This window comes from Callithrix jacchus, chromosome 22 (genome assembly GCF_049354715.1).
Source record: "Callithrix jacchus isolate 240 chromosome 22, calJac240_pri, whole genome shotgun sequence".
In the NCBI taxonomy this organism is placed as follows: domain Eukaryota; kingdom Metazoa; phylum Chordata; class Mammalia; order Primates; family Cebidae; genus Callithrix; species Callithrix jacchus.
In genome coordinates, this window is record NC_133523.1 from 50067534 (window position 1) to 50085702 (window position 18169).

Consider the following 18169-nt stretch of genomic DNA (forward strand, 5'->3'; position numbering starts at 1 on the left):
ACCTAGGAGGCGGAGGTTGCAGGGGACCGAGATTGCGCTGTTGCACTCCAGCCTGGGCGACAACAGCCGTTGCAGGTCTTGTGCTGGACATAAAATCTGCGTTGCTTTAAAGCTGCCAACTCTCTGCCTTTCTTTAACCGTCGCCTTCCCTTCAGAACCTAACAATCATTATCAATAGATTTCTGTACTTTTCATTTCACAAGTATTTTCTCAGATAATTTCAACTCCCTGTGAAACAACTCACTTCTCAGGAAGGAGATAAGATCATGACATGTCACAGTTTTTAATCGGGATAATACCGTCCCTGTGTACATAACTGTCCAACAATGGAATGGCAGAAAGTCTCCTGTCGGGAAATGGCATGTATCAGTCACTCTCATTTTCAGATAGGATTGAGACTTCAAAAATAAATGTAAAGTATCTCAGATATGAAGTAATAAGTGCGATTAGAATAAAAGCAATGCACTCTTGGTAGGAACACAATCAGGGACTCTACAGACAGTAATGATGTTTTCTCTTGGATCCAGAGGCATAGCTTCACCCCCCCTTTTTTTTTTTGAGACAGAGTTTCGCTCTTGTCACCCAGGCTGGAGTGCAATGGCGCGATCTCGGCTCACCGCAACCTCCGCCTCCTGGGTTCAGGCAATTCTCCTGCCTCAGCCTCCCGAGTAGCTGGGATTACAGGCACGCGCCACCATGCCCAGCTAATTTTTGTATTTTTAGTAGAGACGGGGTTTCACCATGTTGACCGGGATGGTCTCGATCTCTTGACCTCGTGAACCACCCGCCTCGGCCTCCCAAAGTGCTGGGATGACAGGCGTGAGCCACCGCGCCCGGCCTGACTAACGCTTTAAAATCCGAAAGCGGTGTCGACCCAGAAGACACTGCGGTTCTCGGCGGCGCGACTGAACCCGCGAAGGCGCAGGAAGGAACGTGTGCGTGCGTGCGTGCGTGCGTGCCTGCGTGCGTGCGTGCGTGCGTGTCGTCGGCGGGCAAAACTTCCGGCGACCTCCTGGCGGTGGCTGATTTGGCTCTTTCTGGTGTTTCCAGCAGCTCCGGCCTGGCGGTCATCGAAGTGACGGAGCCGAAAAAGTGCTAGAAGCGGCATGGATCCCACCGCGCAAAGGCGGGAGTGACAGAGGCGCAGCTGACAGTGGCAGAGGCCCTACTGACAAGCGCCGGGGACGGCGGTGTCCTTGTCTCGCCTTTGTCGCCCCCGCGCGGCTCTTACCTGGCTGGGCTGGCGGAGACCGCGCCGACCACCCTGACTGAGGTGGGTGTCCCGTCTCACCCCCGCCCTTCCTCCCAGTGCTGAAGCCCCGAGAAGGGGCCCTGCAGGGCAGGCCCCTTGTCCCGAACAGAGGAGCGTTCCCGTGTGGGGTCCCCGTGTCAGCTCCCATCGGGGACCTCCAGTTCAGGGCATGGAGGCGCTGCCCAGCGGGCCGCGTCGGGGAGCCCGGCGTGTGTGTGGTTTCTGCGGGAGAGAGAGGGGGTTTTGTGAATTCTCGCTTGGCATGGTAACCCGAGCAGCCGGTAACCATGGGAGGTCGTCAAGGGAGGGCCAGTGGGACGGGCGGGGCCAGAATTCGACATCTGAAGTTAGTGGCCGGGCGCGGTGGCTCACGCCTGTCATCCCAGCACTTTGGGAGGCCGAGGCGGGTGGATCACGAGGTCAAGAGATCGAGACCATCCTGACCAACATGTGAAACCCCGTCTCTACTAAAAATACAAAAAATCAGCTGGGCATGGTGGCGCGTGCCTGTAATCCCAGCTACTCAGGAGGCTGAGGCAGGAGAATTGCCTGAACCCAGGAGGCGGAGGTTGCGGTGAGCCGAGATCGCGCCATTGCACTCCAGCCTGGGTAACAAGAGCGAAACTCCCTCTCGAAAAAAAAAAAAAAAAAAAAAAGAAATCTGAAGTTAGAACAAGCAGGATGGGGAATTGACACAGAGACTGAGAAGACGCCACACTGCGGTGGATCCCAGAGGCTGGACCAGAGCCTTGGTGGGAGAGGGGCCATGTGATGGGATTCTGCATAGACCTGCAAGACAGATCCAGCAGGTTTTCTTGCTGTGTCACATATGTCTGTGGGCAAAAATAGGGACTGATGGGCCATGTTTTTTTTCTTTTCTGCCTGAACATCTGAAAGAATGAAGTTGGGGGAGTCAGCAGCATGAGGAGTAGGTTTCGTGGGGACGATCATGGGTTGGAGTTTGGCCACTGTGATTCTCAGGCGTCTCAAGTTGAAGATGTCACGTGGATAGGGTGACAGAAGGGTCTGGGGTCTACAGAAGAGAGCTGGTGTGGATTCTTTAAAAGAATAGAGGGTGTAGATTGGACCAGGGCCTGAGGATCCAATTCGGTAGGGTAATCGAAAGGTTATTGCCCGTGAGCTATGTGGTGAGGGAGGAGAGAGTTAATACTTGGGGTTCAGATCATAGGGGGATCCACAAGCCAAACATTTACTTTAGAAAGGCGCAGACCTGCCGTGGGAAGGATTTTGTCCTCTGCCTAGAATAAGGGAGGCATGGATGGGATAAGGAATGGGCTTGGGATGCAGACTGAGGTTTGAGATGGTTATATTCTGTACCTACAGATTATCTTGGCTGACCCTCAGGGCCACTCTTTGTGGGACAAGAGAAAAGTTATCCTGGCTAGTAGAGCAGGTAGTTTAGCTAGTTCTAAACTAGGGTTCTGCTTTTTCCCCTTCTCCACATGTCAAGGCAAGGTTGGATGATCTACTGCCCCAGTCAAGGTCTCCCAGCAAGCTCCCCTCAGAGCCTTATGTAACAGGAAGGCCTAGTTGCAGAGAGGACCAGTAGCTGACCTTCCTGCTCAGCCCTTCCCTACAACTCATTCAGAATATATGAAACATGGCTCACACCTGTAATCTTAGCACTTTGGGAGGCCAAGGCAGGTGGATCACGAGGTCAGGAGTTCAAGATCAGCCTGGCCAAGATGGTGAAACCCCATCTCTGCCACCGAAAAAAAAAATTAGCCGAGTGTCATGGTGGGCGCCTGTAATCCTGGCTACTCAGGAGGCTGAAGCAATTCATTGAGTTAAATTCCTGCAAACACTTTGTAATTGGTTTGACCCGAAATTGCCTATAATTAACATACCATGGAAAATTTTAGTATCACATCCTCTAAAATTTTAAAAGATAAAAATGTACACCCCAATTGTTGAAATTCTACTACATCATTTACACTAAAAACATCGTAAACCATTAATGCAAGAACAGTAATCGCTGATATACTATGATCTACCAGTGTTTGACACCAGTAAGAGTCCTATGAGGTGGGAGTCATTCTTATAATATCAAATGTATTTATAGATGAGAGCACTGAAGCTCCAGCAGGTTCAGTTCTTTTCCAGTGTCACAGTGCTGCTAAGAGGCAACACTGAAGTCCGAGGAGCTGAGTTTCTACAGTCAACTTGACATCAGTTTGCTTCAGAGTGAGGAAGAAGAGATGGTGGTCCAGCTCTGCCGGTGGGATTTTCCCATGGTTACCCGTTTCTCACGGTTTCCCTCTTCCCTCAGGACCCCCTGGCGATGGCAGAAATGAACCCTGCACAGGTAAGTAGAGTGTTTTCTAGCTTTCCCCTACTATAGTTATCTCGTTGATGGTTTTGGCACCTCCGTATGAAGAAAAGTAGAGTCCCAAGACAGTTTTTCTCTCTTTCTCCCTCTCTTACGTCTGAAACGCGGGTGGTTCCACCAGTTGTGGTATCTCGGATTAGGTCCTGGGGTTCTGTTTGTTTGAAGTTTATTGTGACATCTCACCTGGATGGCCCTGGGTTATGTGGAGTGGTTCCCATTTTGGACAATTCACATGGTAACATCTGTCAGTGTCCTGAGCACAGGATTCAGAATGTTTCAATGCTCGGAGGAGAGACTGAGCTGGCTTTTTAGGGAACTGCACGTGTCTGTTAAATCTGGTAGGAATGGGGAGCAGAGTGGGCGGTGGCTGGAGACACACCAAACGTCAGTCCTGGAATGACAGCCTAGGCCCTGGGTCTCTAACTAAGGGAAGAGGTAGATGGGGAAGATTTGAAGAAGAGGGCAGTGCCAGGACCCTAGTTTAAGGGACTTCCTTTGGCTTCTGAGTGGAGGACGGACTGTGGAAGTGAGGGTGATGGCAGGGAGCTCTGAGAGGATATTCTTGCAGTGGTCTAGGTGGGTGTTGCCGGTGGCTTGTCAAGGGTAGCCATGGCTTCGGGATGTGTTTTGAACTAGAGCTGCTCACATTTTATGATGTAGAGAGTGGGGAGGTGGGATGGAAGGGAATCAGGAGTGGCCCCAGGGTTTGTTTGGATGCTCCATTGGCTAAGATGGGGGAAGTCAGCAGTATAAGGAATTTTCAGAGTGAGTATGAGGAGTCAGTGTTTGTTCAGGTCACAGATGTCTCAGAGCCTCCGGGTGGAGGAGTTCAGGTTGGAGACGTCCATACCATGGTGGCTGTCGTATGGGCCAGGATGAAGCCATGGATTCAGTTTAGGTGACAGCATCTCTAGGTTTTGGTGGCAGTGCTGTTCGAAGATAGAGAATTGGAATGGGGCATGAGAACTAGGTCTTTTACTGGGTACCCATGTGGTGAGGGAGGAATCACTAGACTAATGAGGGAATGGAGTGTTAGTGGGGATGAGTGTGTAAGACGGTGGGTATAGGAGAAAGAAAGGCTTTGGAAGGAGAGGACATGAGAGGGTTGCTGAGGGCGATAACGGGTTCAGGTTGGAGAGTTGCTAAGCATCAGGTGGGTGGGGTGAGGATAGGAATTGTATTAGTGCTTTTTCATAGTGCTGTAACTACCTGAGACTGGGTAATTGATGAAGACAAAAGGTTTAATTGGCTGACAGTTCTTTTTTTTTTTTTTTTTTTTTTGAGACAGAGTCTCTCTGTCACCCAGGCTGGAGTGCAGTGGCACAATCTTGGCTCACTGAAACCTCCACCTCCCAGATTCAAGCAATTCTCCTGCCTCAGTGTCCTGAGAAGCTGGGACTACAGGCACACGCCACCGTGCCCGGCTAATTTTTGTATTTTTGGTAGAGACAAGGTTTCACCTTGTTGTCCAGCATGGTCTTGATTTGACCCTGTGATCTACCCACATTGGCCTCCCAAACTGCTGAGATTACGGGAGCGAGTCACCACGCCCTGCCCACAGTTCTTCAGGCTTAAGAGGAAGTATAACTGAGAGACCTCAGGAAACTTACAATCATGGCAGAAGGTGAAGGCGAAGCGAGGCACACCTTCCCACGGTGGAGCAGGAAAGAGGGAGAGAATGAAGCGGGAAGAGCCACACACTTTTAAACAACCAGATCTCGTGAGAACTTACTATCATGAGAAAGGCAAGGGGAAAATACAGCCTTAGGATCCAGTCACCTAACACCAGGTCCCTCCCCTGACACATGGGGGTTACAGTTCAACCTGAGATTTGGGTGGGGACACAGAGCCGAACCCTATCAGGAGTGGAGGTGTGGAGATCAGGGCAGCTGGGCTTGGAATGAGGTTTTGGTGGAGAGCGATTTTCCTGACTGCTTATGGGACAGAGTATGCCATGAGGCAGGAGACAGCCGAGAGTATGTGAAGTCCTCACATGGTTTGGGCAGCTGACAGTAAAGTGAGAAACAGCCATGTGGGGAAACCTTGAAAGCAGGGCTTTGGGCTGCCCCTGGTGCTAGGGGACTTCAGTGTTCTGGGGCAGGACTGGGAGTGAACTGGTTGCCGGGCGTATTTGCTGTGCACCATCTGGTTTCCATGTGCAGAGTGGCCCGTTAGGAGGTGAAGGAAATGCCTCTGGTGTGAACTGGGAGGTTGCTGTGGAATCTGCAGGAGTGTAGGTGTGAGAGATGTGATTGGAGTGCTATCTAAATAAAGCGTGATACGCAGGCAGGAGGAGTGAATGGATGGCCCCCGGGCCTTGGCCCTGGTAGCTTAAGGGAGGGGATGAGTCTGAGTTTGGTTGTCTTGGGAGGCAAGATCTGAGGGACTCCATGGAAACCAGCTGGCAGGAGACGATGGCTATCCCCATGGGAGGCCCACATCCTGGAGGGTGCTTTTCTGCCTTGTCCTTCACCTGTTTTCTCTGTGTGCTGGACACAGTGGCCAACGGAAATGTGGAGAGAAACGTCATTCCTGCCACCTGGATGTGGTGTCTCTTCCACATTGGGAGGGTGTGCAGACTGAGCAAGGGAAGGAGAGAGCGGTGAGATCCTGGAGTGAGAGAAATAATAGCTGTGATTATATGCATTAGGTTTGTTTTTTTTCTTTTTTTGACCGAGTCTTGCTCTGTCACCCAGGCTGGTATGCAGTGGTGCAGTCTTGGCTCACTGCAACCTGTACCTACTGTGTTCAAGCAGTTCTTCTGCCTCAGCCTCTCGAGTAGCTGGAACTACAGGCACGCACTGCCATGCCCGGCATATATACATACACACACACTTTAAAATTTATTTTTATTTTAGTTTTTCATGGATCATAGGAAACAATATTTTTTGTTTTGAGAGATGGAGTCTTACTCTGTCACCAGGCTGGAGTGCAGTGGTGGAGTCTCAGTTCACAGCAACCTCCACCTCCAAAGTTCAAGCGATCTTCCTGTCTCAGCCTCCTTGGTATCTGGGACTGCAGGCGGGCGCCACCACACCCAGCTAATGTTTGTATTTTTGTAGTAGAGACAGGTTTCGCCATGTTGGCCAGGATGATCTCAGTCTCTTGACCTCATGATCCACCCACCTCGGCCTCCCAAAATACTGGGATTACAGGTGTGAGCCACTGTGCCCAGCCTAATTTTTGTATTTTTTTTTTTATTTTGAGACAGAGTCTTGCTCTGTTGCCAGGCTGGAGTGCAGCGGCGCGATCTTGGCTCACTGCAATCTCTGACTCCCTGGTTCAAACTGTTCTTCTGCCTCAGCCTCCTGAGTAGCTAGGATTACAGGCATGCGCCACCATGCCCAGCTAATTTTTGTATTTGTAGTAGAGATGGGGTTTCACCAAGTTGACCAGGATGGCCTCCCAAACTGTTGGAATTATAGGTGACAGGCGTGAGCCACTGTGCCGGGCCTTTTGCTATTGTTTTTGTTTCTTTTTCTTTAGGTGGAGTTTTGCTCTTGTTGCCCAGGCTGGAGTATAATGGTGTGATCTTGGCTCATGGCAACCTCCGCCTCCTGGGTACAAGTGATTCTTCTGCCTCAGCTTCCCGAGTAGCCGGGATTACAGGCATGCACCACCAGGCCTCACTAATTTTGTATTTTTAGTAGCAACGGAGTTTCTTTATGTTGGTGAGACTGGTCTCGAACTCCTGACCTGAGGTGGTCTGCCCCCCTTAGCCTCCCAAAGTCTGAGATTACAGGCATGAGCCACTGCGCTCAGCCTAATTTTTGTATTTTTAGAAATCCAGAGATGGATTTCACTGTGTTGGCCAGGCTGGTCTTGAACTACTGACCTCAGGTGATCTGCCTGCCATGGCCTCCCAAAGTGCTGGCATTACAGGCATGAGCCATCAAGCCTGGCCCCCACGGGGTTTTCACTTATAGATATGAGTGAGTGATCCCAGGGACAGGCCAATGACACTGAAAGAAGATATTTTCCTTTTTTTTTTCTTTCCAGAACCCCTTAGAGAACTTGGAATTGATGAAAGAAGATATTTATTCCTTACATTTCCCTAAGGAGGGTGCACACTACATAACACAGGGCCACATGGTGAAGCACCAGATTTGGTCAGCAGGAAAATGGGAGTGAGGGGAAAGTTTAGTTTAACCCAGAGATGCTATTGGGGTTTCCATGGGAAACAAGGCAGGGCCAGGTGACAGGATAGTTTGGCTAGTTTAAGTAATTCCAGGACACCTGGGCTACTGGGACTGTCCCTAGTTGTGCAGTACCTGTCCCTGAGTTGATTTAGATCATGGGAAATACTGGCTTGGTTTGATAAAGTTAGAGATGGAGGTAGTTCAGAATATGTCCCCATGATGGTAGGGGAGATGGAAACACATTTTGCTGTTAGTTTGGCCCTGTGTTTAATGGATGGTAGATATAAGTATAAAATAAATACAGAACTTGAGGCCGGGCGCGGTGGCTCAATCCTGTAATCCCAGCACTTTGGGAGGCCGAGGCGGGTGGGTCACAAGGTCAAGAGATCGAGACCATCCTGGTCAACATGGTGAAACCCCATCTCTACTAAAAATACAAAAAATTAGCTGGGCATGGTGGCACGTGCCTGTAATCCCAGCTACTCGGGAGGCTGAGGCAGGAGAATTGCCTGAACCCAGGAGGCGGAGGTTGCGGTGAGCCGAGATCGCGCCATTGCACTCCAGCCTGGGTAACAAGAGCAAAACTCCGTCTCAAAAAAAAAAAGAAAAGAAATACAGAACTTAAGTAAATACAGCTTGAAAAGAAGCCGCTCATGTATTCATCTTTCCCAATTTGGCAGGACCGTGTGGTCTTTGAGGACGTGGCCATATATTTCTCCCAGGAGGAGTGGGGGCACCTTGATGAGGCTCAGAGATTGCTGTACCGCGATGTGATGCTGGAGAATTTGGCCCTTCTGTCCTCACTAGGTAAGGCCCTCACCCTTGCCCAGTGTCCAGGGTTGGGTTGGATTATCCCTTTTTACCCAAAGGCAGCGCTGCATTTCCCACAGTGAGACCATGGGTGCTGCTGCTTTTCCTGGTTTAATGTCATATATTCCATAAGAGTCAGAACTGGGCTGTGTGCTCTGTGCTCCCGTTTTCCTAGCAGCCCCATCCCCTGTTGATCTGAGGCTTGCAAGAAAGGGGTCAGGATCCAAAAGTGTTGACTCTGAGGTAGAGACCCACCAGCTCTGTGTTCTAGTCAAATGGATGGGACCTCTGTGCTGTTTCCTTGGTCTTGCTTGTATTTCTTGGTGCCTTCTTGTTGCTGGAATTTCGGGCATTGACCTGATCTAATTTGGTGAACCACTGGCTTCATTGTGCAGGATGTAGAAATCTCCTGTGAAGTTCTGATGTTTATAGAATGTGGAATATCATTGGGTCAATCTCTCTGGGCATGTGCTGTCTCATCTCCTTCTGTATCTTTCCCCTAGGACTGGTCTCTTCCAGGTCCCACAGATTGTCACCTTAAGCAATGGGGAGGGCTCTGGGTACCCAGGAGGGTGGATATTAATCCCTGAAGGGCTGTAGCGGCTCAGAGGAGCACGATCCTGGTTCCTTGGAGTTGGAAAGAGGTGTGATGCCACAGCTGGAGTCACATCACACTAGGAACCTGTCCTGGTGACCCCTGTTGTTTAGCCCAGTTGCCACAACTCACTCTTCTTTTCCTTCCCCCATCGTCATTTCTACTCTGACTTCTAACCCCTGGCTTCCACCTGTTACCCTTTCTCTTCGACTGCTCCTTGCAGTGCCCTCCAGTGCATGACCTGTACTTAAGGTGTTGTGAGGTCTGCATGATGCATTTGTCAGTAGTCCTTGAACTCCAGCTCCTTTGTCACAATCAGATCTCTCTGGGTTTAGACACAGCCTTCTACACACTGCTCACTAGTCACCAGCAGCCACGGCCTGTGGAAAGCCATTTGCAGAGTAGTACCTTGGACACTCTGCTTCTCCTCTCTGCACAGAACCCCTTTCTTGTGTTCTTACCCATCATCGGGGCTCTCCCAATATGGGTATTTGCCAGGCCCAACTGCACAGCAGGCCTCTTCTCATTGGCTTTAGTGTTGTATTATTTCGTTCTCATTCTGCTATTAGGAAATACCCAAAACTGGGTAATTTCTAAAGCAACACAGTTTCATTGACTCACAGTTCCACATTGCTGGGGAGGCCCTCAGGAAAGTTAGGATCATGGCAGAAGGCAGAGGAGAAGCAGGCAAGATGCCTTCTTCACAGGGTGGCAAGGCGAATGAGTCCAAGCAGGGGAAATGCCAGACACGTAAAACCAACACATTTCATGAGAATTTACTCAGTATCATGAGAGCAGTATGGGAGAAACTGTTCCCATGATTCAGTAATGTCCACCTTGTCCCACCCTGACATGTGGGGATTATGGGGATTACAATTCAAGATGGGATTTGGGTGGGGACACAAAGCCTAACCATATTATTCCACCCTGGCCCCTCCCAAATTTTATGTCCCTTTCACATCTCAAAACCAATCATGCATTCCCAACAGTCTCACAATGCCTTAGTTCATTCCAGCATTAACCCAAAAGTCCAGGTCCAAAGTCTGATCTGAGACAAGGCAGGTTCCTTATGCCTATGAGCCTGTAAAATCAAAAGCAAGTTAGTTACTTCCAAGATATAATGGGGATCTATTATCCAGATAATTGGGTAAATGTAGCCATGGCTAATGGGTGAAATTTACCAAAACAAAGCCTACAGGCCCCATGCAAGTCCAAAACCCAGCAAGGCAGTCATTAAATCTTAATGCTCTGAAATGATATCCTTTGACTCCATGTCTCACATCCGGGCACATTGATGCAGTAGGTGGGCTCCTGTAGTCTTGGGCAACTCTGTCCCTGTGGCTTTGCTTTGAGAGGGGGCCCCCTCTCAGCTGCTTTCATGGGCTGGCATTGAGTGTCTCCAGCTTTTTCAGGCATGCAGTGTAAACTCTTGGTAGATCTACTATTCTGGGGGCTGGAGGACGGTGGCCCTCTTCTCACAGCTCCACTAGGCAGTGCCACAGTAGGGACTGTGTGTGGGGGCTCCAACCCCAGATTTCCCTTCCTGCAGTGCCCTAGCAGAGACTCTCAATGAGTTCCACCCCTGAAGCAAGTCTCTTCCTGGACATGAGGCATTTCCATACATCCTCTGAAATACAGGTAGAGGTTCCTTCCCAAGCTTTAATTCTTGACTTCTGTGCCCCCACAGGCCCAACACCATGTGTAAGAGCCACCAAGACTTGGGGATTACACCCTCAGAAGCAATGGCTGAAGCTATACCTTGCCCCTTTTAGCCATGGCTGGAGCTGAAGCAGCTGGGATGCAGGGTACCGTGTCCAGAGGCTATACTGAGCCGGGGGGGTCCTGGGCTGAGCCCACAAAACCATTTTTCCCTCCTAAGCTTCTGAGCCTGTGATGGGAGGGGCTGCCAGGAAGGTTTCCAACAGGCCCTGGAGATATTTTCCCCATCATGTTGGTGATTAACATTTGGCTCCTTGTTACTTATGCAAATTCCTGTAGCCATCTTGAATTTCTCCTTAGAAAATGAGTTCTTTTCTATTGCATAGTCAGGCTGCAAATTTTCCAAAATTTTATGTTCTTCTTCCTCTTGAACACTTTGCCACTTAGACATTTCCTCTGCCAGATACCCTAAATCATCTTTCTCAAGGTCAAAGTTCCACAGATACCCAGGACAGGGCAACATGCTGCCAGTCTCTTTGCTAAAGCGTAGCAAGAGTCCCCTCTACTCCGGTTCCCAAGAAGTTCCTCCTCTCCCTCTGAGACCACCTCAGCTTGGACTTCACTGCCCACATCCCTAAGGCAGCATCTTGATCAAAGCCATCCATCAAGTCTCTGGGAAGTTCCAAACTTCCCCACATTTCCTGTCTCCTTCTGAGCCCTCCAAACTGTTCCAACCTCTGCCTGTTACCCAGTTCCAAAGTCACTTCCATTTTGGGGTATCCTTAGAGCAGTATCCCACTACCTCAGTACCAGTTTACTGTATTTGTCCATTCTTAACACTGCTATTAAGAAATACCCTGGCTGGGCACGGATCACCTGAGGTCAGGAGTTCAAGACCAGCCTGCCCAACATGGTGCAACCCCGTCTCTCCTAAAAATACAAAAATTAGCTGGGTGTGGTGGCAGGCGTCTGTAATCCCAGCTACTTGGGAGGCTGAGGCAGGAGAATCACTCAAATCCAGGAAACAGAGGTTGCAGTGAACTGAGATTGTACCACTGCATCCCAACTTGGGTGACAGAGCAAAACTCTGTCTCAAAAAAAGAAACACCTGAGACTTGGCCAGGCTTGGTGACTCACGCCTATAATCCCAGCACTTTGGGAGGCTGAGGCAGGCAGATCACTTGAGGTCGGGAGTTTGAGGACAGCCTGGCCAACATGGTGAAACCCTGTCTCTACCAAAAATAACAACAACAAAAAAATTAGGCATAGTGGCTCACACCTGTAATCCCAGCTACTCGGGAGGCTGAGGCAGGAGAACTGCTTGAACCCAGGAAGCGGAGGTTGCAGTGAGCCGAGATCACGCCACTGCACTCCAGCCTAGGGGACAGAATGAGACTTCATCTCAAAAAAAAAAGGAAATACCCAAGATTGGGTAATTTATAAAGGAAAGAGGCTTAATTGACACACAGTTCTGCATGGCAGGTGAGGCCTCAGAAAATTTACAGTCATGGCAGAAGGCAAAGGAGAAGAGGCACCTTCTTCACAGGACAGCAAGATGGAGTGAGTGCAAGCAGGGGAAATGCAAGATGCTTGTAAAACCGTCAGATCTCAGGAGAACTCACTGTCATGAGAATAGCCCCGGGGAGCAGCCCTGTGATTACCTTCGCCTGGTCCCACCCTTGACACCTGGGGATTCTGGGGATTACAATTCAGGATGAGCTCTGGATGGGAACACAAAGCCTAACCATATTGTTCCCAGACTAAACCGAAGGTAGGGTTGCTTATTCTCGCAGCCCAGTAATGAGATGCAGATGAACTGGGAAAAAAGAAAGTGTTTATTTCTGTAACCCGTTACAAGGAGAAGGCCTAGAAATTATTGCCAGACCAACTCAAAATTACAAACAAACTTTTCCAGAGCTTATACACCATCTAAGCTATTTGTCTACATTTAAGTGTGCACTCATCTGAAGACACAGAGATCTGAGTCCTGAAGACCTTCCTCTGGTGCCTCCGTAAACTCACGTAATCTAAATGGGTCCAGGTGCTGGGGTTACTACGGTTATCTTGTCTCCTTCTAAATCACAGAGGTTTGGGGAGTTTCTTTAGAACCCCAGTAAACTTGTTCATGAAGGCTATGGGAGTTTTTTCAGACCCCCCCAAAAAAATTAATTTAATCCTAAATGGGTCCTGTAAGAATTCCTTGGTTATCTTGTCATGCTTTAAGGGCCAGGAAAGTCCTATGCCAAACACTTTGTGGGCTTTTGTTACACTCCAGCCTGTGTGGAGGGCTGTTGGCCCCACTGGGTCATGGGGTGTCCCTTATGCTGTGCTGAGGCGCTGGATCTGAGAAGTAAAGAGGCAGGACACTGAAGAACTGGAGAAGAGCAGCTGGACTCCAGGGGCCACGCCACCTATGAGCAGGGACAGGCAAGGCCCTGAACATCCAGAAGCATCTGTATTTATTAGGTACAAGCAGGGGGAAGGATCGTAAGTGAGGCATCATCTATAGGCTTAGTGATAGGGCATATATAATCATGTGAGTCACAAGCGACGGGGCAACCCCATTATGTCACTTGGGCAGAGAGGTGGGCCATGTGCAGTAGGGGACAGTGCCGTGCACAGTAGTAGAGGGTCATGTTACAGAAAAGGGGTCCATCCCCATTAGGTCACCAAGGCAAGGAGGTGGGCTGTGTGCAATAGGTGTCATGCGCAACACTTCTTATCTGGGGGCTGGAGACTTTAGGGGGTTTCTCATGGAAAGATACTGTAAGCCAATGCAGTGGGAGCTGACAGATTTGTGCACTTCTCTGAGATACTTGTGGGAGGATGATTTGAGCTAGCACAGAAGCAGAAAAGACTGACACGGTGTACAGCCGTTGTGACTGGTCACACTAGAGGGGTTCTTCTCCCTCGGTTATTTGTGGGATCTCAGGCCTGAGGCCTACTTTCCACAGGAACTGGATGCAGGGTACTACAACTCCTTTTTCAGGAGGAGAGGTTCTTGCTCCAAGCCTGCCATACAGCGTATGCCCTTTCAGGCAGGGACGCCACCACCTGGGTCTTTGGTTCGTGTCCTCGTCTGGCTGTTTTCCCATGTACTGCTTCTGTTCTGTGACTGCTCTAGGCATTCCTCCTACTACAAACTACTATATGGTTATATAGAAAGATTATATAAATCATCACTAAATGTGTTGGTACAGCTCCGACTACAATGCCTATATGATTATATACAATATATATATGATTATATAGACTACAATACCTATATGATTATATAGAATATATATATGGTTATATAGACTACAATACCTATATGATTATACGGAATATATATATGGTTATATAGACTACAATACCTGTATGATTATATAGAATATATATATGGTTATATAGACTACAATACCTATATGATTATATAGAATATATATGGTTATATAGACTACAATACCTGTATGATTATACGGAATATATATATGATTATATAGACTACAATACCTATATGATTATATAGAATATATATATGATTATATAGACTACAATACCTATATGATTATATAGAATATATATATGATTATATAGACTACAATACCTATATGATTATATAGAATATATATATGATTATATAGAATATATATGGTTATATAGACTACAATACCTGTATGATTATATAGAATATATATATGGTTATATAGACTACAATACCTATATGATTATATAGAATATATATGATTATATAGACTACAATACCTATATGATTATATAGAATATATATGGTCATGTAGACTACAATACCTGTATGATTATATAGAATATATATATGATTATATAGACTACAATACCTATATGATTATATAGAATATATATATGATTATATAGACTACAATATTTATATGACTACATAGAAAGATTATATGGAACTAAGTATGCTAGATAGAAGTGCTAAGTATGATTATATAAGCTAGATAGATGTAAGCAGTAAGTTATACTCAGGCACTAATTCTATAAACGAATATAAGATTATATATAAAGGATTATATAAAGGAAATAGCTGAGTAATAACACTATAAACAAGATAGTCTTCAGGCACTAATTGTGCCTGGGGTTTGCACAGCTCTCCTTCCTCGGTGCCCATATTGGAGGTTACCCACACCTGTGCATGAGGGCATTGGCTCTATCAGCTTTTAATCAACTTAAGCACTCGGTCCGTGCTGAAACCGTTGTCGTGGAGGTCTGCCTGCTCCGCTATTAGTGAGAGCTGACCTGCCACAAAAACTGGCGCCTGTCCCAGTTCCATGATCAGTTTCATGGGGCGTCTGACAGACATTTGTGATGGAGCTGCCTCCACTCATCACAGTCAACATGCACTTCAGCGGCATTTTTATTCTTACAGGGTGTTGCCATGGAGCAGAGGATGAGGAGGCACCTTTCCAGCAAGGTGTTTCTTCAGGAGTGTTACAGGCCATGGCTCCAAAGCCCCGTCTGTCTACCCAAAAGTCCCAGCGCTGTGAGACATGTAGTTCACTTCTCAAGGACATTCTGCGTCTGGCTGAGCACGATGGAACACACCCTGAGCAGGGGCTGTACATGAGTCCAGCACATCTTCACCAGCACCAGAAGGAGCAGATTAGAGAGAAACTTTGCAGAGGGGATGGAGGAAGGCCGTCATTTGTGAAGAACCACAGAGTTTACATGGCAGGGAAGACATTCTTGTGCAGTGAGTGTGGGAAAGCCTTTAGCCACAAAAATAAACTTGCCGACCATGAGAAAATCCACACTGGAGAAAGACCTTATAAGTGCAGCATATGTGGAATATTGTTTATGGAAAGGTCCACACTCAGTAGACATCAGAGGACTCACACTGGAGAAAGGCCTTATGAGTGCAGTGAATGTGGGAAGGCCTTTCTTTGTAAGTCTCACCTTGCTCGTCACCAGACAATCCACTCTGGAGAAAGGCCTTATGAGTGCAGCGAATGTGGGAAACTGTTTATGTGGAGTTCCACACTCATTACACATCAGAGGGTTCACACTGGAAAGAGGCCTTATGGTTGTAGTGAATGTGGGAAGTTCTTTAAGTGCAACTCAAACCTCTTTAGGCATTACAGAATTCATACAGGAAAAAGGTCTTACGGTTGCAGTGAATGTGGGAAGTTCTTTATGGAAAGGTCCACACTCCGTAGACATCAGAGAGTTCACACTGGAGAAAGGCCTTATGAGTGCAATGAATGTGGAAAATTCTTTAGCTTGAAATCTGTACTCATTCAACACCAAAGAGTTCACACTGGAGAACGGCCTTATGAATGCAGTGAATGTGGGAAGGCCTTCCTTACAAAATCCCACCTCATTTGTCACCAGACAATTCACACTGCAGCAAAACAGTGCCGTGAATGTGGGAAGTTCTTTAGGTATAACTCCACACTTCTCAGACATCAGAAAGTGCACACTGGATGAAGCCCTTAGGAATGCCATGGGTGCGGGAAGGCCTTCAGTCACCAACATACCGTGGCTGGACAGCAGGCAGTACACACTGGAGAAAGACCGAGTGCCGTGAATGTGGGTAATTACATAGCTACAGCTCTCCAACCACTATGTATCAGAGAATTCGCACTGCAGAAATACGTGTTCCGCAAACTTGGGACGTTATTTTGATCTGACTCTCGTCTCAGACATTGGAGGGTTTATACTGAAGAAGAGTCTTTTCAATAAAGTGGAAAGTGGTAAAGATTCAACATGCAAAATTGTACTTATTGGGCTTCAGAATATCCACACTAGTGAGAGTCTTCTAAGGATGGCAAACATGTGGCATCCTTTGGTACTGCTTAGACACCACGTGGTTCACACTGGAGAAAGGCCTTATATATGCCTTGAATGTAGCCAAGATGGTGGACAGCATCACCCAGAAATCTCTGATTTAGCACCGACAGCTAGTATTGTATGTTTTTAAAAAAATAATGGTGAAGTACATGCCGCAAAAAATTTGCCATCTTCACTATTGTAATGTCCCGTTTAATACTTGAAGTACGTCCATATTGTTGTGCAGAGAATATCCTGGACTCTTCGTCTTACAACATGAAACCCTAGAACCATTAAATAACAATCATTTCCACATTCCTTCAGCCCCTGGCGACCACCATTCTATTCGTAAGTCCATATGCATCTGACTACTCTTGGTACTTCACAGAAGAAGAACCTTAGAGTGCTTTTCTTTTTATTATTTTTTTCACTTAGGATAATACCCTCGAGGTTCATCTGTGTTTTAGCATGTGTCGGAAATTTTAGGGCTGAGCGATCTTTGATTGCTTGCGTCTGCCACATTTCCTTTATTTCTCACCTCTACTCACGGACACTTGGGGTGCTTCTACCTTTTGCTATTGTGAATATTGCCACTACAAGCATAAGGGCACAAACATCTTTTCAAGATCCTGCTTTCAATTATCGGGTATACCCAAAAAAGTGGAACTGCTGGGTCACATGGTAATTCTAATTTCAATTCTTTGATGAACTGAGATACTTTTCCGTAAAACTTGCACCATTTTACATTCCTATCATTCCACAAAAATTGTGATTTGTCCTCATTCTAATCCATAGAAAGTAAGATTTCTAACAAGTTTCCAGGTGATTTTGTTGTTGCTGATGTTTTGAGAACTGTCCTATCCCATTTTTATAACAATGCAGATATTCTGTAAATACCCCTTGTTTCTGTATTCCATCCTATAAGCCTTTTCATTTTAATTTTTCCCAGTGTTTACAACCAGGAAATGGCCTGCCATCTTTGATATAAAACCGATAGAAATCTTTGCAAAATACCAATTGCATTGTGTATTTTGATCGTTGCATTGATCCTTGGATCATTTTCTCCCCCAGTCTCTGTAGATATTTAGTGGTGTATAATCTTGTATGAGAATACATCATGGTAAGAATAAATTTTAAAGGACTTAAGGTCACAAAATACAGCAATTTACCTGTGGACCTGCCCTCCCCCCAGGCTGAGCACACCCCACAACTGTGCTCTTACTGCTGCTTTCCAGGTGTGTACCTATCATGGGGTGTGCTTGCTATTGACCATTCCTCTTAATGGGTTCTAGGCAACAGATAGAATAGCTTAGGTGCCAAAGCCACAGAACCTGTCAGGGGTTGTGTCATTTTGAAAATTATGCAGAATTCTAAGTGATCTTATATGGCAGCAGTCCTCAGCCTTTTTTTGCCACCAGGGACTGGTTTTATGGGAGACAATCTTTTCATGGATGGCAGTGCAGGGGGCTGGATGGTTTTGGAATGAAACTCTTCTACCTCAGATCATCAGGCACTGGTTATATAGACTGAGGAGTGCACCTACATCCCTCGCATGCACAGTTCACAATGGGGTT

At 47.2% G+C, this 18169-nt stretch overlaps 1 protein-coding gene across 10 annotated transcripts; it reads left to right on the forward strand.

Annotated features, from left to right (window-relative positions):
• Positions 1 to 990: 990 nt before the first annotated feature.
• On the forward strand, positions 991 to 17606 carry ZNF547 (zinc finger protein 547). 10 transcript variants are annotated; one of them, XM_078360969.1, is made up of 5 exons: positions 991 to 1273; positions 3360 to 3578; positions 8422 to 8548; positions 12288 to 12365; positions 15196 to 17606. In XM_078360969.1, exons 2-5 carry the CDS (start codon positions 3555 to 3557, stop codon positions 16251 to 16253), a joined length of 1287 nt encoding a protein of 428 aa, XP_078217095.1. In that variant the 5' UTR covers positions 991 to 1273; positions 3360 to 3554; the 3' UTR covers positions 16254 to 17606. The 10 variants fall into 10 exon arrangements, with proteins under 10 accessions (XP_078217095.1, XP_078217094.1, XP_078217093.1 ...); XM_078360968.1 differs by having other exon boundaries at positions 3366 to 3578; XM_078360967.1 differs by having other exon boundaries at positions 3377 to 3578.
• The last annotated feature ends 563 nt before the right edge of the window (positions 17607 to 18169 follow it).